This window comes from Dromiciops gliroides, chromosome 1, assembly GCF_019393635.1.
Source record: "Dromiciops gliroides isolate mDroGli1 chromosome 1, mDroGli1.pri, whole genome shotgun sequence".
In the NCBI taxonomy this organism is placed as follows: domain Eukaryota; kingdom Metazoa; phylum Chordata; class Mammalia; order Microbiotheria; family Microbiotheriidae; genus Dromiciops; species Dromiciops gliroides.
Genome location: NC_057861.1, coordinates 471,858,801 through 471,884,834, shown reverse-complemented (window position 1 = coordinate 471,884,834; position 26,034 = coordinate 471,858,801). Strand labels below are relative to the sequence as shown.

Here is a 26,034-nt window from a genome sequence, read left to right as displayed (position 1 = left end):
TAATTTTAAGTGCAAAAGAGGCTGAATTTGCTTGGCAATTGTAGCTAGATGAGCAACAATATAATCTTCATTTATATATTTATATTGTTCTGAAATATATCATACTTTGTAAATGCATAGAATTTTTTCCAAAACACCAGGTAAAGTGGCATTATCCCTGTTTTTCAGTTGAGGAAGTAGAAATCAATGATTTACTTGTGGTCACTGAGTGTTAGTAGAAAAGATAACCTATTAAATATTCTGATCACTGTCTCTAATTGTGGAAATATTAAAGCATTTAGATGAATCTGTGCCCTCACTGGTATTGATAATCATGCAGAGTCAAGCTACCCAATAAGTCTGAAATCCTCCTACCCCCTTTAAAAATATCTTTAGGGCAAGAAGGTAGCAACTCAGGTTGTCTATCAATCAGATTCTGAAACACTTTTGCATAGATCAGAAGCTAAAAAACACAACTAGCTCTCAGAAGTTAACCTTGATAATTTAATATCATTAGCACCTCCTACCCAATGAATAATCAACCATATTATACCACGTAATACTGTAATACATACCTCCATTCCACATCTAAGTCTTCGCTCATACTGGAGTCATCCTCCAGGTTATTGTTCCCATCCAGCATGAAAAATCCTGGGTGTACAAAATGGCTGACAGGGTCATTTTCCTCATCACTACTACTTTCAATTTCTTCATGGTATTGCAACCAAGGAATTTCTCCCTCTTCCAGGGAAGTCTGGTCCCTTTTACATTTTTTTTGTGGGGGAAAAAGGATATAATTTTACAACTTATTATAAAATTGATTCTATTAAAATTCTATCGTCTGCAAATGGATTTTAAGTTTTAAAAAGAACTAGTGCTTTTCATATTTTATTATTACTTGCATCAGCACTACAAAATCTTTTACAACAAGATTTATTTTCTTGACTATATATAAACAACTATAAATAACTGTAATGCTATAGGGGGGAAATGACTGGGCTGGGGCCTAAGAACCCTAGATTCTAGATGTCATTAACTGTGAGCTGTGTGATCCTACACAAGTCATATAACTAGATTTCAGTCTGCTTTTCTACAAAATGGGATAAGACTATAGATATTCTCTAAAGTTCCTTTTGTATATAACAAGCTATGTATTCTACTCAAGATTTTTTTCTTTACTTCATATAATCCATGTTCTTTCTGATCATACTAGATAAAAAACTGCATGTATCAATAACTATTCTAAAAATATAATGAAGCATCAGCATGTCAGTGTCCACTAATTCAGAACATGTCACATTCTGCCCATGAGGGATCAGCTGACATTTACTTTTATCATATTTATACATAATGTTTATGCACAAAAGGTTTATTTGCATAAATAATGTGTACAAGACTACACTGGGGAATATTTAATCTACTTAAGTGAAGTTTTTAAGAACTTTGGTAGCATCTATTTACAAAAGAATAATTAATCCACCAAATATAAATGAGTTTTACCCTTGCACTAAAATAGTTCTACTGTAACCTCTAGTTGGCAATACTTTCTTAGTAATTAGGTTGAAGATTCTATTTATACTTCAAGGGAACAAACCTATGTATATAATTTTGCCTTCATAAAATAATAAACCAAAAATAATTTTAAATTTGGAATTTTCAATAATTCACAATTTCCTCCTTGCCCTTGCCAGTAATCTTCTGATTATAAACCAGCTTTACCCATGTACTGAAGCAGGCCTGCAGGGACCTCTCCTTGGCAACACTTCCTTAATATATGCTAGTCACTTGATCTGTTATCATGAGTAATCTAAGATTCATCTGAGCCCAGGATGATTAAAATTTTTTAAACTTCAAGACTTCTTAAATTCAATTTCAAGTATAAATTTTTCTACTGAATTTCTTTGAAATTCAAACCACTTTTAATACTATTGTAACACTGATAAATAACAACTAAGATTTAAATATATTTTGGAATAATAGCCTATTTTCTCATTTTTCATTCTCCCTGAGGCCCACTCTGTATACATACCAGATTTTCTGCAAAGTATAATTAAAATGCCAGAGTAAAACATATGACATTTAAGAGTGAGGTAAAGGAGAAAGAACACTGATGATGTCATCATAAAGCCTAGACCAACATTTCATCTTTGATGCTACTGTCTATATCAATTTGAGCAATTCATTTAATCTCTAAGGGCCAATTTCCTCATCTGTAAAATGAGGGAGTTGGGCTATATATAGCCTTTGCGGTTCTTTCCAGCTTCATGTCTGGGATTCTATAATTTATTCAAACACGCTGAAACAATTTGACATCATAGGCTAACTGATCTCTATGTATTCTACACATATTCTGAAAATCTTAGTCATTGTTAAGAAAGTTGAAAAAAACATTAGAGAAAACACATGTAAAATCAGGGTGGGCTGAACAATGCTGTTTGTTCTATGTACAAAGTCAAAATGGGGAAAAATATCTGGATACTATCATAAATTTGTTTTGTCATAACTATAAAAGTTATTTAGAAGTTTGGTTCTTATGATTAATGAGTACAAGTAGGCTTTTTAATCATAAACCTCAGGGATGTCATAACCATGACCAGAAACCCCTCCAACACATTTATTAAGCACCTACTATGTGCCAAGCACTGTCTGGGGATACAAAAGAAAAAGACAGTCCCTGCCCTCATGGAGCTGACAATCTAATGGGGAATCCAATACATTAAAAAAAAAAAAGCTGAAAAGAGGGGCAGGGGAAGGGAGAGAAGGGAGGAAGGGCACTTGTGCCCCATCCCTTCCTTAAATGGAAGATCTGGAAGGGGATCTCCCGATGACCATCCCCTACCCTCTCTAAATAGGATGGAGGGGCTTTAGGGACCCAGGAGGAGTTATGAGTTTCAGGTGATCTTGTAGGAAGATGAATTTCTGGAGAGGATGATGAAGTCCTGGGGAACAGTCAGGTGGGAAAAGATGATATATATGTAAAAACAACCCCCTGTACTCTACCCCCCCCACCAAACTACCATGCAGTATACCTATCCTATGACACTCCACTCCATTCCCCTCACCCGAGATCACACTGTTGCTGTGGCAGGTACCAGGAAGGATAGCTTTAGTGGTCTGGACCTGTGGCTAGTAAGAGCCTTGCCCTGCCTGTCTTTTAATTTCCAGTAGGACAGAGTAAGATGCACAGGATGAGTGGACATAGATGGGTTGTGATCAATACTGCAGATCTCATTACATTATCTTTCCTCCAAAATCTAGTCTATTTTTTACAGGGCATCAGTCTCCTTCCAATCTCCCAGGTCCTCAACCTCTTCATCATCTTTGACTTCTACCTTAACTCAAAGTACTCTCTTCAAAGTTAACAATGACCTCTTAACCTCTTAATGATGAAATTCTATAGCTGTTTCCCTCATCCTTCTTGAACATCATGCAGCATTTGACACTGTAGACTACCCTCTTCTCCTGGGTATTGATTCTCTCCTCTATGGGTTGCTGAAAAAAATATTACCAATCAAAACTCTCATCTGTACACTGAAATATGAAAATATAATTTTTTAATTTATTTGATGTTTGTCTGGACCAATGATATCAGGAGGGTGATGTCCTGATTTGCAAATGAATTAGATTTAAGTGAGGGAGGGTTGTGCAAAATCATCAGCCTCACTTTCTGCTCCAGTCATCAGAGTCCAGTGGCAAGACACAGGTTAGGACAACTGGAGATGGCTCAAATGCAGTGGGGAGATCTTGGACTCTTTAAGCTAAGATCTTTCCCAGGTCTCTGTCTGAGGCAACACCCATTCAGTGATTCAGTTATTTAAGGGTAGGTAAGAAATGAGGTACAAGATGGCTTAGTTTGCCTACTCAAAAAAATTTTAAAAATCAATTTGGGAGGGGAAGACCTTCAGGGTTTCTGGCCAGAACAGAAACAACTGCTATTTACACTCACGCTGAGCCATCAAAACCCAAAAAATGACTAAGTGAGGATTAGGCAGGGACCTGCTATTGGCCAATTAGTGAGAGCTAGAGTGATTTGGGTTTAAGGCAAAGTCAAGTAGCTCTGTTTGAACAATGAATTGAATCATAAATGAAACTACATGAGGCAAAAGAGTTAATTGTTCCAGTTTAAAAAAGATCTTCCAAATGAAGAATGGCTTTTAAAGTAATTTAATACAAATATGAAAAAATGCAACACTTTTTGATTAGTGTTCAGACTAACAGTGACATCAAAGACAAATTTACTAGCCAAATTTCAATAAAACCTTTGGATAACTGGTGGATTGGATTGAAATGAAAAAAAAATGAATGTCATGACTTACTAAGTGAAGCCAAAGATGTACTTCTTTCATTTGTACTTACATTTCTTTTTGAGTTATTACAACCACTTCAGCCAAGAATGTAATAAAAAAGAACCTGGAACCAGACTTTCAAATCACTATGACAAAGTATTAAATGAAGATTTTTAAAAACATGAAGAATATTCAATCATATTTCTCTCATTAGAAAATATCACCAGTAACATTTTAGTGAGGGCCAAAAGTGTTTTATACATTTAGTTACTTTCAAAATATTTTATTTTAGCCTTATACTTTTAAAATGTCTATTTTTATATTTTATAATGCAGATGTGGTTAAATTAATTCAATAATACTACATGCATACACATTATAAAAACATTTTCATATATTGGTGATATATGTCCCTTCATTTTTTTTATTGATACAGGTGCACAATCAAAACATGTGGAGTGTCTTGTTAGAAAGTATCTCCTAGGTAATTTGGTGTAGCACTAAATTAGTTTAGATGGTACCATGGCCCATACACAGTGATTATCTCTCCACTTGATTAAATTTTCCTTTATTTCTATTAAAGTGCTTTCTAGTCAATATTTAATTGTGTCTCGGTAAATTGGTAAATTAATAAGTATTTATTAAGCATCTACTATTTACCAAGTACCTGTGGTAAATAAAACTAAAGGTAAAAATAATGAAAGGTTAAAAAGTTCCTGTTCTCAAGGATCCCATAGTCTAATGGAGAGATAGCATGAAAACAATTATGTATAAACAGGATAAATGGAAGATAATCCAAAAAAGGAAGGCAATAACATAAGAGATTAGAAAAAGCTTCTTGTAGGGTAGGTTTTAAGCTAGGACTTAAAGGAAGCCAAGAGAGAGAATTTCAGGTGTGGAGACAACTGAAAATACAGCATTGGGAGATGGGGTATCATTTCTGAGGAACAAAAAGGAGGTTACTGTCACTAGTTGGGGAGTATGTGGGGGGTTAGGTGTCAGAAAAATGGAAAGGTAGGTGGGGCTAGGTTGAAAAAGGAGCCTCAAAAATAAGAGGGTGATTGTGTCAAATGCTGCAGAGATAAAAAAGGATGCGGATGGGGAAAAGGTCATTATGTTAATAGATCGTTATTAGGCAGTTTCCATTGAATCAGAAGTCAAACTGTAAAAAGTTAAGGAGAGTAAAGAAAGTAGAGGCACCAATTAGAGACAGTCATCTCCAGTTTAATCACAAAAGGGAAAAGAGATATGATGATAGTGAGCAGGGATGAATGGGTCAAGTGAGGGTTTTTTGAGGATGTGGGAGATATGGACACATTGGTAAGGTAATAGGGAAACAATTAGCCAAGAAGAAATTGAAGATAAGTGAGAATAAGAATGAAATCGGGGTCAATCTGCTAGAAAAGAAGGTATCGAATGGGGTGTTACTTGTACATGTATAAGGAGTTTGTCTTGGTGTAAAGGAGAACACAAGGCATCTGAATGATGTTAGATGAAGAGAGGGGAAGAAAGGAGGGCTTTTAGCCACTGGCCTCAGGATTTTCAGTGGAATTTGAGTTAAGGTTCTCAGCTAAGAGGCTGGGGGAGGGGAGGCTTGGGAGGTTTAAGGGATGAAAAAGTTTGGAAAAGCCATTGTGATGAGATAATGAATCAACTGGTGTTCATTTGTTCAGTTGTATCTGACTCTTCATATACCTGTAGACCATACTGTTTGGGCAAAGATAGTGATTTGCCATGTCCTTCTCCAACGGATTAAGGCAAATAGAGGTTAAGTAACTTGCCCAGAGTGACAGAGCTAGTAAGTGTCTGAGTCTGGACTTGAACTGAGATTTTCCTGACTCCAGGCCCAGTGCTCTATCCAATAAGCCATCTAGCTGCTCTAGGGAAGTGTAAAAGGATTGTCTTACTGAAGTGAAAGCCCAATTGAGATTATGTAACATAATATTTAGTGGACCCAGTCAGGAGTTTGGTGATTTTTCTCCAGCTTCATTAAATCCCAAATACTTTATTCATTTTTTAGTATCATTTTCAATAGACTTCCCCTAACAATTTCCTTCTTTTTGTTAGTACTATAAATAAATTCTTTTGATTTTTGTGTTTTTTTTAAAAATCCAATCACTTTACTGACATTATTAATCATATACCCCAATTGGTTTCTTTGGGTTTTTTTAAAAGTACACTATTTTTTTTTCTTTTTTTCTTTTTTTTTTTTTTAGGCAATGGGGGTTAAGTGACTTGCCCAGGGTCACACAGCTAGTAAGTGTCAAGTGTCTGAGGCCGGATTTGAACTCAGGCACTCCTGAATCCAGGGCTGGTGCTTTAACCACTGCGCCATCTAGCTGCCCCTAAAAGTACACTATTAATGACATCCTTATGTAGGGATAACTGGATCTCCTCTTTGCCTTGGTTTATACATTTAATTTTGTTCTAATATCTACCTGGGACTTCCCACGGAATGCTGAATCATATTGACTCAGCCCTCCTGATTGTAGCCTGTCTTCAGGACTTTCTCTAGTGCTTCTGAAGCCATTCCTAGACTAGACCCACCTTAAATTGCCAGTTCTTACCTCACAGCCAAACTCTTTACCTTGTTCTGCCTACTGAGAGCTAGGCCTCTCCATTTCACAGGACTCAATATTCTCACCTTCCATAAAGAAGGACATCAAAGGAAAGTCCTGAACAATTGAATCACATCTCTCCCTTAAACAACTTTGCTAAGAAGCTACCTGGACTAATTTCTCAATGGTTAGCATACTCTTCCCCTTCTGTCATACTCTACCCACACGTAGAAGACTTATGAACCTCTGGTTTCCAGTGTACAAACCCCATTCTCCATTTGCCACTGCCTGATCTTTTACTTCCATCCTTTTGAAACCTACCCTCTCGATGTTCCATTCCAGACCTTTCCATTCCTTCCATTGTGCTTGACAGAATACATGTTCCATAGTTAACAAACTTGCTTTCATCTTGTCCTTTATTACTTCATCTTTGAACACTCACGAAGACCTGGTTGCCTCCTCTTTAAAAGAGGACACCTCAATTAAATCCTTACTGATATAGTTTTTGACTGTTTTCTCTCACAACCTAGCTAATGTGGGAATGCTTTCCATGACTACTCATGTATAACTGATTTTGAAATGCTTGAGTTCTAGTGGGTGGGGGGTGGGAATGGAGGAGAAAGAGAAGTTGGAATGATTTTTTTTTAAAAATTGATGTTAAAATTTGTTTTTACATATATTTTGGAAAATAAAATTCTAAAACAAAAACAAAACCAAAACCAAAACCAAACCAAACCAAACCAAAACAAAACAAACAAACAAAAAAGAGGACATCTCTTCAGTAATAGCTGCTATCATGGAGTAGGAATTCTTGCTCCCCATTGCTCCTTCCAGATTCTCCCTCAACCTTGATTACTCAGTAACTTCTCCTTCTGAGATTCATTCAATCCATATTTATCACCTAATCAAGACTCTGATAGCTGTTAATCCACACACCCCGGCAATTTCTTTCCTTCTTCTGTGATTGGTTCATGGTCATTCTCCCTACCTCATCTCCTACCCTCATGTTAAGGAACTTCAACATACACAATTTACCCTATGTTCTCTAGAATACATAATTTACTAGTTTCTCAATTTACTAATTTCCCATGCTTATTCTTCTACTCTACCTCAGCAACAGCCCTCCTTAGAGACTGTGGTGGTAGAGAAAAGATTATGAGTTCAGTTATTAGGGGAAACTATTTGTATGCTTGTCTGTTATTCATTTGTAAAAGTTAATCTGACATTAAGTGGTTAAATGAAACTGGGGTGCTTAAATGCCCCTAAACTTGGGGGAACATATTATGTGGAGGCTTAAGCACCTAATAGAAAAAGAATAAGAAACAGTATCAGTAGATGATATTACAACCAACTAATATAGCAAGGGAATGCCTGGACAGAAATTATATTTGGCACAAAAGCATGATATAGTGGTATTGGAGAACTTTAATTATAGGGACAAAATAGGCTGGAACTCCTTCTCTGCCAAAAGCAGAACTAGTAATTTCTCTATCCTATTTGAAAGATAGTTTTATGCTACAAAAGGCAAACTAAACAATAAAGGGAAAGTCTATTCTGGGTAGGATTCTCAATAGATAAGAACTGATGGCTGGGGTAGAAATGATGAGAACCTTGTGTATAGGTAGTGAGGACAAAGTAATTTATGCATTTTTGAATTTGTGATAGAGGAAAGACAGGAATAGTCTGATTTGCACCACAGATTTTGGAAGAGTAGATTTCAGAAACTCCATAGAAAAGACAGTTTGAATTTCATGAACTATAATTCTACAAAAGGCAGTATAAATTGGTCTTAAGAATAAAAATCTGAAAGCATAAAAACCAACTTGGATGAAGACAAAAAATGGGAAGAAGTTCCTATAGAAATCTTGTGTATGCACAAGGTAGTAACAAACCAACTTTGATTTTTAAAAAAGAAATCTATTACAGGGCATAGGACTATAGTAGTTTATTTTATAAGAGGACATTTGAATCTCTAAAAACATTCTGAATGGCTTGAATAACGAGAAGTGGGAATACAGTAAAACTTGATTAATTTGGACTTTACAAGCTAAAATTATAATTCATATTGAGGTTAAGCTGAAATTTGGGTTTTTAAAATTATCTCTGAAGAGTTTTAAATAGAATATGTGTTACTAATATGGTTTCTAGAAAAATGTTCAGGAAGGACTAGCACCTCACAGCCCCTTTCAGGGTTGCTCATCCACCTCTGCTGTTCACCTTTACCTAGCTCCAAGAAGTTTTAACATGTGTAGTGGCCATACCCTAGTAAAACTGTCTTGGCAGGTGGGCTAAACCAGGTTGAGGGTAACTGACAGGACTAAAACTGTTGGTGAATCAGGGGGATATCTACTCCAAGCATATGAAGACTTCCCCTGGTAGAATGGACAGATGAGAACAATTTGTTTGAACAGCCATGAAGGCATGCCCAAATGTTCAAATCCTGTCACTCGATTTCAGTGACTCAGGGAGAGACTTCAGTTAAATCCAATTCATGTTACCCATGATGTCATTGGCTTTCTTCCAGAATAACAACAATGCATATGAATTGGAAATGGCTCTAAACAGCATCTTCTAGAGGACATTCTATAATCTACAAATTATCATGTAACAATTTTCTATCTCTAGTTCCTTTATGTTGGGGGCACTGGAGTAAACCTTTAAATCCTGTGTGACCACTAAAAGTCACTTACTGTCTCTGCTTCAAGCAACATTCTGAGGAAAGACTATGTTCATTGCTGTTAGAAGAGAGTAATTAATTCCCTATGCCAATTAAATCATAGGTCCAAAATTTAGATGTTACTAAATAAAGTAGTTTTTCATCTAGTAATATTTCTCTCTCTTGAATTCCTTTTACAAGTCAACAACTGCCTACTGGACATTTCCAATCAGATGTCCTGAAGGCACCTCAAACTCAATAAGTCCAAAACAGAATTAAGTATCTTTTCCCCCAAACCTAACACTCTTAATATTAACTCTATTTCTGTCAACCACTTTTCCAGTCATGTAGATTTTGCAAGCTTTGAACCAATCTACTCAATTTTCATCTCCTTCAATCACCCCTCAACACACCCTTCCAGTCTCAACCAATTAATCCAATTAAGCACCAAGTCTTGTTTCTACTTCCCCATTTTCTGCATCCATCTCCTTCTTTCTATTCACAGTTACCATCCTGGCTCAGGCTTCTCTTCACCTAGAATACTGACATATTCTCTTAACTTATCTCCCTGCCTCAAGTCTCTCCACAATCTATTTTCCACATAGCTGCAAAATTGACACTTCTAAAGCACAGCCTGTCCAGCCCATGCCCCTGTTTAAGAACCTACAGGGATTTCCTATTGCTCCAAGGGTAAAGGAAATCCTCTTCAGATTCATATTTGGAGTCCTTAATAATCTGGGTCCAGGTTACTTTTCCAGGTTCTTATACCTAACTCCCTTTCACTATGTATGCTTAGTACATGATTGGCACATGGAAGATGCTTAATAAATATTTGTCAAATCAAACACAATAACTGATGTGTGATGGTAGAAGTGCTCAACTCTTAATTTATTTCTCCTTTTTTTCCTGCAAAAGAGACTGATACACATGCTAGAAATGACAAAAAAAAATGTTAATAGCGAGTTGACAACCAAGATAAGTAAGGGGAGATATAGGGAGCACCTAGATGAATTACCAGGTATTGAAAGAAATGGTGCATGTGAATCTGGAGTGTTTTTTTGAAAATGTAGAATGGAGAGATAGCATAGGACTGGAGGGCAAATATTATCCTGACTTTTAAAAAAAGGAAACAGAATCTTGAAAATATAGGCTACCTAGTAAGCTTAACTATGTTTTATAGCAAAAATTCAAGAGCTTATCATCAGAACTTCATCAAGTACCGGTGTTCCTTCTACACTATCCTCATTTCATTTTTTGGCAATGATAATAGAATGTTAGATCAGGGAAATATCATAGCCATAGTCTTCTAGATTATTTGCAAAGTATTTGGAAAAATTTCTTATGTTATTCATGTGGAAAATATGGAAACATCAGCTAAACAATATCATAATTAAGCAGTCTTAGAACAGATTGAATATTCAGACCTAGTCATGAACAGTTTAAAGATGATTTAGAAAGAGGTCTGCAGTAGAGTTCCCCAGGGATCTATGCGTGTTCTTTTTAAAAAAAAAATTTTTTTTTAACATTTAAAAAATAAAGTGTGGATAAAAGCATAGATGCCATGCTTATCAAATCTATAAATGGCACAAAGCTGGGAAGAACAGCTACTGTGTTGACAGTCAGGATCCAAAAAGATCTTGATGGGCTAGAACACTCGGTTGAATCAAGTTAAGATGAAATTTTTTTTTTTTTTTTTTGGTGAGGCAATTGGGGTTAAGTGACTTGCCCAGGGTCACACAGCTAGTAAGTGTTAAGTGTCTGAGGCCGGATTTGAACTCAGGTCCTCCTGAATCCAGGGCCGGTGCTCTATCCACTGTGCCACCGAGCTGCCCCTAAGATGAAATTTAACAGAGATAAATGTATGCTTGGGTGCAAAACAAACAACAACAAAACCCCCAAACAACTTTATAAGTACAAGATAGGAGAAACATGGCAACATCAGTTGATCTGAAAAAGATCTGGAGATTTAGTGGAAGCTGATATGGAAAAAAAAAAAAAAAGCAAATATGACCTTATGATCTTAGCATGCATAAATAGGATAGCTTCCAAGAATAAGTATGTGATAGCCCTGCTATATCTTATCCTGGTCATACTTCATCAAGAATACCATAGCTGGGCAGCTAGGTGGCGCAGTGGATAGAGCACCGGCCCTGGAGTCAGGAGTACCTGAGTTCAAATCCGGCCTCAGACACTTAACACTTACTAGCTGTGTGACCCATGGCAAGTCACTTAACCCCAATTGCCTCATTAAAAAAAAAAAAAAGAATACCATAGCCTCATTTTAAGAAGGATACTGGTAAGTTTATATGTTTGGAGGAGAGCAGGCAAAACAAGTGAAGGGACTTCATGCCATTAGAGCACTGACTGAAGGAAATGAGAGTGTTTACCGTGTAGAAGACTCAATGGGAATATCAACGCTCTCTAAAGATACGAAAGGTTGTCATATAGATGATTTACATTTATTCTGCTTGTCCCAGAAGGAAGAACTAGCAAGAGGTGAAACTTGCACAGGGAAATCTTGAAGATTTCCAATGAAGGAAAACAGCAGCCTACTGAGGCTATCCATTTCATTGTTCTAATTCAAGCTTAAGTTGGATGACTTTATGGTGGGTAAGTGGTAGAGATATGGTTTGGACTAGATAGCTTTTTGAGTTCTGTGAATTTCTGTGACCCCAGTAGTTTGCAGTAGGTTATTATAGCCATTCTAATGCTCTGTATGCAGTTCTGACTGGTCATCTGAGGAATTAAAAAGAAGACTCAATAGAGTTATGGCCATAGAAAATTAGTTGTACACAGCATAAACCTTAAGAGCCACATAAATCTTATAGAAATGGCTTTAGTAATATGCTGGCTAAGAGTAAGCTTGAGAAATGTAGCAAAAGAATACCCATTTTTTAAGAAAAGAAATGCTCTTCTGGAAAATAGGCTTATTTTATTATGTGTTTTGTGTAAGTAATTCATGACACCTTTCGGTACAAGATTGTAAGTTCATTCATGTTTTTATCCTTCATACATTAAAAATATTTTAAGAATGGCAAAAAATATAGAGGGATGCATAGTGATTTCTATTAAACTACAAAATTCAAAATAAAATGCCCTGATAAGGCCACAATCCTCTACTTTTTCTGAACTACTTCTGTTCTCTTATGTACATTTTAAAAAAGTTTCAATGGCCTTTTTTTCTGGGGGTGAGGCAAAACTTTTTTTTTTTTTGGTGAGGCAATTGGGGTTAAGTGACTTGTCCAGGGTCACACAGCTAGTAAGTGTCAAATGTCTGAGGCCGGATTTGAACTCAGGTCCTCCTGACTCCAGGGCCAGTGCTCTATCCACTGCCACCTAGCTGCCCCCGAGGCAAAACTTTTAACTACCCTCCTGGTTAAGTGTCTCCTACCATTAAGAAGGGGAGATGGGGGTGGGGGTGGGGGACACACAGAACCTTGTGTGTCTGATTTGCTTGTGGCTATTCACACCTTTCCCTCCATCATCCTCACTTGTTTCACTGTCCAGGCTGAGATATTTGTACAACAAATTGTGAGTTCAACCTTCCTGTTCAGAGGAGAATGAGGTTCATCTGCGGTCCACTCTCATTACCATCCATGTTTATACATTCTGCTCAGGCACTATTTTTATGAGGAAATAGCAAGTTCTGCCCCCTTCTTTCTTCCTTCTACTCTAGTGTATTCCTTCTTTTCCCTTTATAAAGAACCTCAAAAAAGAACCAATCCATGCCTAGGACCTATTTTTCTTATTTGTCTCCCTCAATGTGATATGAAAAGGTGAAAGTTTTGAAGGGATGCTTTTTCTTCTCCCCTATTTGAATGTTAGTAGTGAAGACGGCTCTTTCCAATGGCTCAAATAAATTCACCTTTTTAGGTTTTTCTGCATTTCTGTGTTTATATTTCAAAGTCCCTTTTTAGCTCAGTTCTTTCTATCAAGAATGCTTGAAAGTCTTCTATTTCATTAAAAATCTACCCCCCCCCCTTAGGATTATACTCAGCTTTGCAGGATAAGTCATCCTTGGTTCTAAACATTTCTCTCTCTCTTTTGTCTTTGTAATACTGTGTCCCATGATCTCCACTTGTTTTTACTAGAAGCTGCCAAGTCTTGTGTGATCCTGACTATAGTTCCTTGATACCTTGACTGTTTCTTTCTGGGTGCTTATAGAATTTTGATATTACATCTGGTTTTGATATGAGATTTGTTTTTTTGCTAGGACACTTTTTGGATTTTCTTTTTCAAGTTCCTTTCAGGAAATGATCAATAGATTCTTTCTATCCTCTCTTTGCTTTCTGGTTCTAATTGTTCTGGCCACTTTTCATTCACAATTTCTTGAAATAAAGTTTCCAATTTTTCCTCCCCAGCAGAGCTTTCAGGGAATTGGAATAATTCTTATGTCTTCTTGATCTGTGTTTCCATGTCAGTTGTTGATAACAGATATCTTAACATTTTCTCCTATTATATTCCAATCTTTTGATTTTGTTCTAATATTTCTTGCTGTCTCATGGAGTCCTTGATTTGTTTGGGCTGTTCTAGATTTTAGGGATTCCATTTGGGCGGGGGGGGGGGGAGGCTTGCCAATTTCTCTTATAAGCTACTTATTTTCCTTCCAATTCTTTCCATGAGAGTTTTTGTTTAATTTTTAGCCACTGGTTCATTTTTTTCTAGGTAGTCTTTGTGAAAAGTTATTTTTTTTCCTTTGAATCTCTGCTTGAAGTCACCATAGTGTTAATTTACAATATCTTTTGGCGCTGGTTACTCTGATTTAATTATCTATCCAACTTAGTTCATAAAATAGAGTTTTGTTTTTGTTTTTAAACCAGGGTCAGGCTATGCCACTGCTGCAATTATGGATATGGTCATTGACTCATTTCTTCTCACAGGGATTTGCTGGGTTCTCGAATGGCTTCTAAAGTACCCTGATTCTTTGAAGTCCAGAGCCCTCTATGTTTGGGACTCTCTCTGGCAGTTCAGGACAAGGTATAAGGGACTTCACAGTGCCTTAGATGTAGGCTGTTGTCCTGGTCTGAGTGCTGTAACAGTGTATGTTGCTGCCTGCTGCCCACCACCAATTCCCAAGGGTTTTCACAGGAGAGCTCTCTTCTGGTACTACCTCTGGACACAGAAACTTGCAGGCTATACATGTCTCTGGTCATCTCTGATCATGCTGAGACTGGCTTTGTTTGAAGGACTCCCTTTCTTATCACCCATGGGCTAAATTTTTGTGAAGTTCTGAGTGAGAAAGATGTCACTTTAGTTTCTTGTTAGATTTTTTTTGGTCAGTGTTTGGTCTAATTCAAACTTTGCTTTTCTTATTGCCTATATGAAGCCTTAGTCTCTGTCTTGAGGTCCAATTCAACATTATCAACTTTCTATTGGAAATTTGGAACCACAGGCAACTTATATGTAATATCTCCAAAAGAGAACTCATCATTTCCTCTCCCCTCCCCACTCTATCCTTCTTCTGACCTACCTTATTACTAAGGCACCACCATTCTTTCTGTCCCCCAGGTTAATTAACTCACTGTTATACCTGATGCCTCATTCTTATCCAACCCAAAATGTAGTTGCCAAATTTTATTGTTTGTTACCTCCATACAAACCCTTGAATCCATCTACTTCTCTCTATTCACAAAGCCACCATTTTAATTCAGGCCTTCATAACTTTTAAAAAACATTAGTTATTTTGGGGGCAGCTAGGTAATGCAGTGGATAAAGCACTGGCCCTGGATTCAGGAGTTCCTGAGTTCAAATCTGGCCTCAGACATTTGACACTTACTAGCTGCGTGACCCTGGGCAAGTCACTTAATCCCCATTGCCCCACAAAAAAAATTTTTTTTAAATTAAAAAATTAGTTGTTTTAACCAGCCAAAATTTGTCTTCTCACACACCCCCTTTCCAAAATTTCCTCTCTCCCAACTAAGAATATAAGAAAAATAAAACATTACAGTCAAACAAAATAAATTTCTACATTGGCAAAAAATATTTGTCACATTCTGTATTCTGAATTCTTCACTCCCTCAAGAAATAGGAAAGCATGTTTAATCATTAGTCTTCTGGAACTGAGGTTGGTCATTACACTAAGAATTTATCACAAGAATATTCCATCACATTTATATACCATAACTTGCTCTTCTATTGCTCAATTTATGGGTATCCCCTTCAGATTCCCATTCTTTGCTACCTCAAAAAGGGCTAAAAAATATTTTTGTATACCCTTAGAATGTGTTTTGCTTAGTATTAATCCCTCTCTTAATCCACTCTTCTAATTCACCCTCCTTTTGTTTGTTTCCCTGTTGGATGAAATAAATTTGTGTACACAACTGTATATATATTCTGCTTTCTTCTAATCAGTTCAGATGAGAGTGAGTTAAAAGGGTCAGCTGCTCCCTTCTTTCCCCTCTCTATTTATAAAGATATACTTGGGCACTCTAATGAGGAGATAATTTTCCCTAACTTTCCTTTGCCTCCCCTTCCCCCAGCCCAGTGTATTCCTCTTCCCTTCTGTTTCCAGTCTTCTTAAGATCATCAAGACCTAACAGAACCACTCTCAGGTCTTGTCTAGTTGGATTCCATCCATGACCTATGATGATAAAAGAGCTCAGAAGGGGGACATATGCATCATGTCCCCAAAATTGAATGTGCACAGTTTATCTTTGTTTAGACCTTTATCATGGTTCATTCAGTTATGTTTCTTTTCATTGCTGTGTTTGAACTTCAACGTTTCTATGTAGCTCTGGTCTTTTTGTAAGTGATACTTGGAAGTCCTGTATTTCATTTAAGAGCCATTTCCTCCCTTATAACATTATGCTCAGTTTTGCTGGGTAATTCATGATTGTAAGGCAATATCCTTTGCTTTTATGAATATTGTATCACAAGTTCTCAGCTTCTTTATAGCAGTGGTTGCTAAATTGTGTATGATCTTGACTATAGTTCCTTAGTACTTGAATAATTCTTTCTGCTGCTTGCACATTATTTTTTCTTTGACCTAGAAACTCTGGATTTTGACTATCATGTTCTTGGGGGTATTGGGGGAGAGTTTCTTTCAACAGGTGATTTTGAGATTCTATTTCTACTTTGTCTTCTGATTCTGAGATCTGGGTAATTTTAATATTTCTCAAAATATGATTTTAGGGGCTTTTTTGGCCACAGCATTCAGGTAGTTCAAGGATTCTTAATTTTTTTTCTCCTTTATCTTCTCGCCCTGCCCCGCCCCCAACCAGGTCAGTTGTTTTTTCTATGAAATATCTTTTAAAAAATACTTTTTTCACTGGTCCTGGATAGAGCACTGGCCCTGGATGCACTGGCCCTGGATTCAGGAGGACCTGAGTTAAAATCTGGCCTCAGACACTTGACACTTACTAGCTGTGTGACCCAGGGCAAGTCACTTAGCCCCAATTGCCTCAAAAATAATACTTTTTAAGCCCTTTGACTTCATTTGAATATTTTTTGTAGCCTCATGGAGTAACTGGATTCTATTTGGCCCATTCTAATTTTCAGGGAGTTTGTTGTTTGGGTAAAAATTTATACTCCCTGTTCCAAGTTATAAATTCCTTGTCCAATTCTTCTTTCTAGAGTTCTCAATTCTTTTTCCAATTTCCCCCTTAAGCACTCTCATTTTATTCATAAAAACATTTAAAAACTTAAAACACACACACATACCCAAAAAAGCCCCCAAACCCCCTACCCTTCATTTTCTCTAGGAATTCTAGGTAAATTTTTGTCAAAGATGCATTTTTCTTTAAGGTTTTGATTGTATATGTTTTGAAGTCAGGTTAGTGTCTTGGCCTTTCCTGCCACTATAATAGCTCTTTACAGAGGGATTCTTTTTCTGTTTGCTCATTCTTCTTGCCTACTTCCTGGCTTCAGATTTCATGTTAGGGATGGGCTCTGCTATATTTTTTGGGGGAAGGTCTAGACTTGTAATCTTGCTGCTTTCTTCTGCCAAGTGTTCTAATTCCAGGATATCAGGGACAAGTAAGGAAACTTAAAGCATTTAATGCTCCTAAAATGGTCACATCCAGGGAGAAGGCTGATTGCTCACTTCCCATCCCATGAAAGTCCATGACCCAAATTTGCATCTGAGTAAAAATAGACTGCTGCTGGACTAAGCCTCTATCAACTCTGTGATATCAGAGCAGCAGAACTGCAGGCTCCCCTTTGGTCTGGAATTCCAGTCCTGGTTATTCCTTTTGCAGGTTGGTTAGATTCTAGAAATGAGACCTCGCTCTGTGCCTGGGTCTGAGGATATAAGCCACACTGCTGCTGCTGCTGCTCGCTTCAGGACTTCCTTTCTTAGTACGATGCCCAGGACTTCCTTACCTAGAAACACATTCTTTCTGGGTGGGTCCTCTTCTTAGTCTATTCTGGATCACTAACCCAGAAATTGCTAGTAAGTGACAAAGCTAGTAGATGGCACCTGTCCCTACTATGGTGTCCCTGTATGGGTCTGGGCGTATTCTGGTATTGGTCTGGTACCACTTTTTGCCCTGGTGCACAGTCTCTCTCTAAGTACTAGAGTGTTCTTTGTGTAAGGTATTTCTGGACTGATCATGTCCCTAATGTCTACAGATCTCTTTCTGTCTCCCTATGTCAAGTTGGAATGGACAAATGACTCAGTGTGGCCTTTTCTGATTTCTCTGAACTCTCTACCAGTATTTGGTCTAGTATATTTTCTAAATATGTTAGAAATCTGTTATTTCCTACCACTCTGCCATTTTGGCTCTGCTTTTATCATTTTTCATTTAGACTATTACAAAAGTCTCTTAAGACCACTTAAAGCAGCATTTTGTTCTAAAAGATCAAATGCTTTTTTATAGTAAACAATAAAAATACAGTATATTCATGTATCCTCTAACATCTTTTGGTCAATTATGTGATAATAAAAATGCAGTCTACATCAAAAGTGTCAAAAATGCAGCTTGTGGACCACATATGGTCCACAACACTCCTGAGTACATGGTCCCAAATTAGATTAAAATGTAATCGGGGGGGCAGCTAGGTGGCGCAGTGGATAAAGCACCGGCTCTGGATTCAGGAGTTCCTGAGTTCAAATCCGGCCTCAGACACTTGACACTTACTAGCTGTGTGACCTTGGGCAAGTCACTTAACCCCCACTGCCCCTCAAAAAAAAAAGTAATTGGGAAATATTTAACAAAATAAATAAAAATACAATAAAACATAGATAATATTATATCTTAAAAACTAAGTCAATATGCAGCCTGCAAGAATCCTCATGTGCAGGGGCAGCCAGGTGGTGCAGTGGATAGAGCACTGGCCCTGGAGTCAGGAGTACCTGAGTTCAAATCCAGCCTCAGACACTTGACACTTACTAGCTGTGTGACCCTGGGCAAGTCACTTAACCCCAATTGCCTCATTAAAAAAAAAAAAAAAAGAATCCTCATGTGCAGCTTAGTAGCCCCCATTTCTATTTGAGTTTGACACCACTGGTCTACAGTAGAATATCATTTGTAAAAATATTCATTTAAAAAAAACCAGAATTATCAAACATGCCTCAAACATTATTCTCAAAATCTGGCAGAAATGAGAAAGTATATACAGGCATGCAAATTCTTAGTTGTCTTTTTGGAAAACAATTAAGTCCTTGATTTTTGCAAGTGTTCACTATCTTAAAACACCATTATTGATTGCATGCCTTAAATTTTTGTTGCCTCCAGCAAAGATTTACTCTATGTATACATATTTGATAAAGTTCAGCTGTTACTCTCATCTGTGGTTTTTTTTAAAACTGTAATTATATTTCTTCATGAAGTTCACTAAAGACTAAGAGTTAGAATATAAATTTGGTGGCAACTCTGTCATTGATGGGGGTAAATGTTATAAAAATCTTTGCAGATTTATATATTTATATATAAACTTTAATGGGGTCAATCCTATATTATTTAAATAACTATTAATGTTAATTATAATTGAGTAACAGTATATATCTATAGTAATCTATAGAATTGAAAGCACTTTTTATACACTTAAATCTGATAACTCTATTACAAGGTTCCCCAATTAGTCAATCACAATCAACTGAATCTTATGGACTGATGGGTGACAACTATTACACTTAAAGTCCTTGAGTATAGGGATTGTTTGGTTTTTTATCATTATCTCCTGGCACAGTTCCAGAAACAGTATAGAAATGAAAAATGCTTGCTTGCTTAAATGAATGGCTTGTGGATAATTCCAATGAATGTTTTTTTCTTAAGGCTTTAGGTAAATAGACAAGCTTCTTTGATGAAACAGAGATGGTTGCTCCACTCTAACAGACAATACAATAAAAACTCAATAAGATCCTTGGCCCCAGAGCAAAGACACAAGGCAGACTGAAAATTACTTTAATCTATTCACATAATTTGTGGTAGTGCAGTATAGTCGATAAAGAACTAGCCTTTACTTAAAACCTGGATTCAAAGCCTGCTTTGGCATACAATGGTTATGTGCCTCTGACTATAAGGTTGCAAAGCAGTTGCCAATATCATTGGCAGAGGGAGTTTCCTAACCAGTGAATTTCCTGCACAGAAAAATTCACAGATTTGAGGCAAAAACCCCTCAAACCTATAATTGTGATAAAGTGCAGATTTAGATCAAAACACTAATTATATGCCTGTTTTATCTACACAATAAGTATGAAATCTTGAAGTAAATGCAGTGGTAGAACAGTACAAAGAAAATTCTATTTAGAGTCAGAAGAACTAGGAGTGAATTCTGGCTTTGCTTCCATGTGTGACCTTGACCGAGTTTCTAACTTCTCCAGCCCTGTTTCCTTAGCTGTAAAATGAAAAGATAGGACTAAAAGGGACCTAGTTCTAACTCTATGAGCATACATCAATGTATCACTGATCTCAGCAGTGTCTCTCTCCACTAGTACAGACTGCTAATCAACCATGCTTTCTCATTTGGTGTGACTCTTGTCCATGTTCTCTCACAAAGTTTTCTCTGACCTAATGTTTAGAAGGGTTGTCTTTTATCTTTCACAGGTTTCAAATATGGAAACCTGGGGGGGAGGGGAGAAACAACTGCTACTTTCACTTCAGCACTGAGCTATCTCATTTTCTGATCATACATTTGGTTGATAATGATCATTCTGTCACTTCTTACAAGGAAGTAATTTGATAAAATGCAATTAAAATTCATTTAAGTACCTACTATGTTCAAGGCATTCAAAGAGACAAAATGATAGAACAGAATGAGAGGAAGCTTTGGAGTCACAAAGAACTGGGTTTAACTCCTGTCTCTGACACACATTACTTATCTAAGCATAGTAAAATCACTTTACCTCTAAGTGCTCCAAGCAAGTCTCTAAGATTTTAAGTTACCAAAACATTGGCGATATGCACTGGACAGTAAGACTATAAAGACAGAAACAAACAAAAATTCCTATTCAATTCTAGGTCCAGGTCAACATTCCTCTGCAAGGACATACAGAACAATTTCGTAACTCAAAGGTGTAGCCACTCTACTTATTGACATTAGGAACTTTTCCTTAATTTCCTTTGCTCTACAGAGATGGTCATACTGACTTCTTTTGAATAATGATGACTATCACTGAGGCGGCAAAATAATGTTTGGAAACTTGATGCAATGAACACAGTGCTGGTTGCAAAGAGGAGCATCTGGAATACCTCCCTACGTAAATGAATTCCTCTTCCATCTCAACCTTGGTACAAACATTCAGCTCCCTGTTTTATGCCTCACTTGACATTGTTACTTTGCTTAATCTTTATGGTTGTGTCACCAAGGAATCTTAAAAGATTTTAATATGTGTATGACTCATTGTTGGAGGGCATCCTTTAAGGCTGCGTTCCACTCCGCTGACTCAAATGCTATTTTGAAAGAAACAACAAAAACAAAGCAGAATTTTGTCTTTTCTGTACCTTTCAGTCAATTTTGTGACAATGTTTAGATGTGATCTGATAACAAAAACATTTGTAAAAACTCACCTATTTCTTTCATATTTTCATCAAGGATATCCTTTTGATCTGCATATAAATCATTCTCATAAATATGAAAAAAGTAAGCATGTATAAGTTGGTATTAATTGGTATCTTCCTAATTGCCACTTTTGAACATTAATATAATCTGATATTTCCATCTGTATGGTCTCCCTGTGATATCTTGCATGAGATTCAAAACATCAAAAGAAAAATAAGTTACATTCAAGTACTTAATACTTAGACTTGATGTCCCTTGAACTACCCCCTATCTAGCAAAATGCCAACCTTGAATCTGTATACTTTAGACGTAGTTAAGTTTAAGACATGGTTAATTGGGACTTCCTGGATACCTCCTCCATACACAGGACACTCTATTCTTGATGGCCAAGGCCTCCAGATCACTGAAGCCACCATCTCCTCCTTCTCCTCTGTCTTCTGCCTCAAGAAAATGCACATTTCCTTAAAACATAGCAGGGTTTTCTGAAAGAAGGCTATTTTCCTGAAAATTGACAATGAACTAGATAACGGAATACTTACTGCTTTAGGAAACTGCAGGAGAAATGCTACCTGTACAATATTTGCATTTTTCCTACATATGGTATTTGTACCCATACACGTATAAGACTTTATTTCCAACAGTTTTGTTTATCTATGCCACTTTGCTTTGTAACTGAATGAGATTTTCCTTACTTATGTGGTTTTCCTGCTTTAAAAAGGAAAAAAAAAAGACTTAAATAGATATTTAATTAATCTCTTTCTTGAGTTACTTTATGCATACTAAACAGTAACAAGTTTATTTTAGTTTAAAAGGTGTTAATTTTGTTTGTGAAAATCAGAATTATAATGGCTCAGTCTTATACTGCTTTAATGTTTACAAATACCTTTCCTCACAAAAAGCTGCACTTGGGGGTAGGTAGTAAAGGTATATTATACTTTAGTGCTTTAGTAGATTTGTGATGTTGATGTGGCGACTCTTTCCAACAATATAGATTAACCCCCCCCCAAATTAAATCCCCTTCCTTGAGGTCTTCTAACATTAAGGGGGTTCCAATGCAGTACCCAGGCTGTCCATCTGCTGTTCACTTTTACTACTTGACTGGCCTACCTTCTTTTCTGATAATGCATCCCCTATATATATATATATATATATATATATATATATATATATATATATATATATATATATATATAGATGTAATAAAGGAGAGCTTTTTAAAGTATGAATGATGAGAGGGTTAAAAAAAAGACTTTTTATGAAACCTAGGACTTAATTGAAAACATTTTTACTGGTTGCATGGGAAGCATGTATATTTCTACTCCATGTGCTTTCTTCTCTATGTGTTTCTCTATTTAATTGTATTTTTACTGATTATTAGAATTTTTTAATATTTGATCCTTACTTATTGCTATTTTTAAAAATGCTTCATTGCTCTTAGGGTTCCATGACATTACTTTTTTGCCTTTATTTCTTCAAATTAAAAAAAAAGTTTTATTTCATGTCAGAGAACTATCCCATATGACAAATAGCATTTTCTTAAGAGAGAAAAAAATCAGCATAACTGATTGATACACTGAGGAAGTGTATCCAAAAACATAAGTAACGTGTAGTATTTGTGGACTTACCACCTTCATAAATGAGTAGGTTGGGGAAATTGTCTCATATCTTCATTTGTGTTTTGTTTGAACTTTGTACTTTTGTTACATTCGTCTTTGATATTTTTCACGTGTAGTTGTTTCCATGTACATTGCTACAGTTGTTGTGTATATTGTTTCTTGGCTCTTCAGTCTGAATCAGTTCATAGAGAGGTTTCCATGCTTCTTTGTATTGATCACATAAATAATTTCTTATGGAAAATGAATATTTCATTATATTCATGTAATGAATTGATAGGCATCTACTTTGTTTATAATTCTTTGCCATCATAAAATGTGCTACTATAAATATTTTGGTTTATTAAAGTTTGAATTGATATATTTCCTTTGGATACAACAGCTATTTCCCCAAAACTAAATGCTGCAAAAAGTTTAATTTCCTAAGTCAGTTAAGAAAAGACATGTAACAGTGTGATTCTGAAATTTTTTAAAAGATGGTTGTGGATAGTTTACATTTCTCTTGAAATCTAATTGTTCCTATTCTTTTACTATTTTATAGTGGAATTTATATATTATATGTGTACCTTAAGAGGTTGACCCCAAATATATATTTTATTAATCTAAATGAAATTTCTATTTTCATACATTTCTCCTGCATTTTGTTAATCAGAACTTTGTTACTAATACAGAAACAATGACAACTTTTGTGGATTTACATACCATATTACTACTTTATTCTAATGTTATCTCAATTATTTTTTGATTTGCCACAGTTCTCTAAGTAAGCCATCCTCTCATCTGAAAGTATAGATAATTTGCTCCTTTTTACCTTTGCTTATTGCCTTAACTTATTTTGTTATCTTACTGTTACAGGCAGTATTTATAGAATTATGTCAAATGACAGTGAGACTATGAGTATCTTTATTTTATCCTGATGTGTGCATTATAACAAATAACAAACTAGGAACTATGAGAACAAGAGAAAAGACTAAACACCAAAAAAATATCTCTGATCAAAAAGGAAGATGGTTTGGTCTTGTAGTAACATGAAGGGATAATTAAGGAACAGCTCATGTGCATCAATGGTATCCTTTTAATATTAAAAAAAAGAAGAATTATGAACCTAGCACATTGCATACACACCACCTTGGCAAAATTATGGAAGGGCATAAACAGAGGATGTTAGGCATCAAAAGGTAATAATACATATTGTTTAACGGGCCAAATATCAACACTGATGAGATCACATATCCATTCCAATATGTATTAGTGACAGTAGTCACTTTCCTTTTCCTGCTTTCTCTCTCCCTTTTGGGGAATATCAGAACAGTATTTCTTTCACAGGAAGAATTTGGTGAAGTGTATTCTTTTGCTATTAGAAATTTCAAACTAGATGTCCCATAAGCATCTCAAAATCATGTTCAAAACAGAATTTATTATCTTCCAAATCACCCTACTATACTCGAGGGTACCACCACCATCCTGGTCACTCAGGTTCATAATTTCAATGTCATCTTTGACTCTTCATTCATCCTACATATCTATTGGTTAACAGATATTGTTGCTTTTATCCTTATAATATCTTGTGTACATTTCCCTCTCTACACAATCACCTCTCTAGTTCAGGTCTACACAATTTGTTACCTAGACTATTAAAACAGCAATAACCTCCTAATGCCTCAAAAGTCTCTGCATTCCAATCTATCCACACAGCTACTGACTATTTACACATAGCTCCTAAAATGTTTTTTTTTTTAATAAAAGTCAAACATTTAATCATGTTAATGCCCTATTCAAAGTCTAGTGGTTCCGTTACTTGCAGGATCAAATATAAACTTTCTTTGGCACCTCATACTTAGCAGATCGTCTAAAATGACAGAAAAGAAAAATAACAAATGATGGAGGGAAATATGGAAAAATTGCAACACTAATGCACTGTTGGTGGAGTTATGAACTGGACAACCATTCTGGAGAACAATTTGGAACTGTGCTGAAAGGGCTATAAAACTGTGCATACCCTTTGACCCAGAAATATTGCTACTAGGTCTGTATCCCAAAGAGATCAAAGAAAAGGGAAAAGGAACCATATGTACAAAATTATTTATAAGCAGCTCTTTTTCTAGTGTCAAAGAATTAGAAATTGCTTTCAGAAAAACCTGGGAACACTTACATGAACTGATGCAGAGTGAAGTGAAAAGAACCGGGAGATCATTGTACATAACAGCAATATCATAATGATGATAAATTGTGAAAGACTTAAGCTACTCTGGTCAATATGATTCAAGACAATTCCAAAGAACCCATGATTAAAATTGCTATCTACCTCCAGAGAGAGAATTGAAGGACTCTGAGTACAGGTTGAAGTATCATTTTATTACTTTGTTTTTCTTAGCTTTATTTTTTGGGGGGTGGGGTGTGCTTTCTTTTGCAACATGGTTAATATGGAAATGTTTTTCATGATTTCACATGTATAAACAATATCGTATTGCTTGCCTTCTCAAGGGGTGGGGGAGGAGTAGGAGGAAAGGAAAAAAATTGAAACTCAAAATTTAAAAAATGAAACTTAAAAAATTTTACATATGATTGGGAAATATTTAATGAAATAAATATACATTAAAAAAGAATATGCTAACACTGAAAAAAATTTATTTCAGTTTTCACAAAAATAACTTTTAAAATTCATTTTGCAACTTTCCTTTTTTCAGGTTAAGTTCTGCTCATTCAAGGTTTATAACAGTTAAGTTTGTTTTCCCTGTGATATTATTTTTCAAATCCTGTGATATTAATTTTTTTAAAATGTACTCATTACATGCAGCTTATGTTGCTTGAAATAAGCCACACATAGTCTCATCTATCTCCCTCATCTGTGCCATTACTTCACTCCCTGGCTCAGACTCAAGTCACTGCTTAAAAAACAAAACCAAACAAAAAACCCAGGCCTAGGCTGTTGTATTTAGCTTTACTAAATGTAACCCATGTAGTAACCTCCTAAAAGTAACCTCTATCCTCCTTTTCTCAGTG

General features: G+C 36.0%; 1 protein-coding gene across 6 annotated transcripts in view; it reads right to left on the bottom strand.

Moving 5' to 3' along the window:
* The window catches only part of PJA2 (praja ring finger ubiquitin ligase 2), a 119,765-nt gene that overhangs the window by 27,368 nt on the left and 66,363 nt on the right, over positions 1 to 26,034 (bottom strand). For 5 of the 6 annotated variants that reach the window (XM_043968988.1, XM_043968964.1, XM_043968972.1 and 2 more), the window contains one exon: positions 555 to 740. The exons of the other annotated variant lie outside the window; for it this stretch is intronic. In XM_043968988.1, coding sequence (XP_043824923.1) covers positions 555 to 740 — 186 coding nt within the window. The remainder of the gene's footprint in view (positions 1 to 554; positions 741 to 26,034) is intronic. 6 annotated transcript variants of the gene reach the window in all.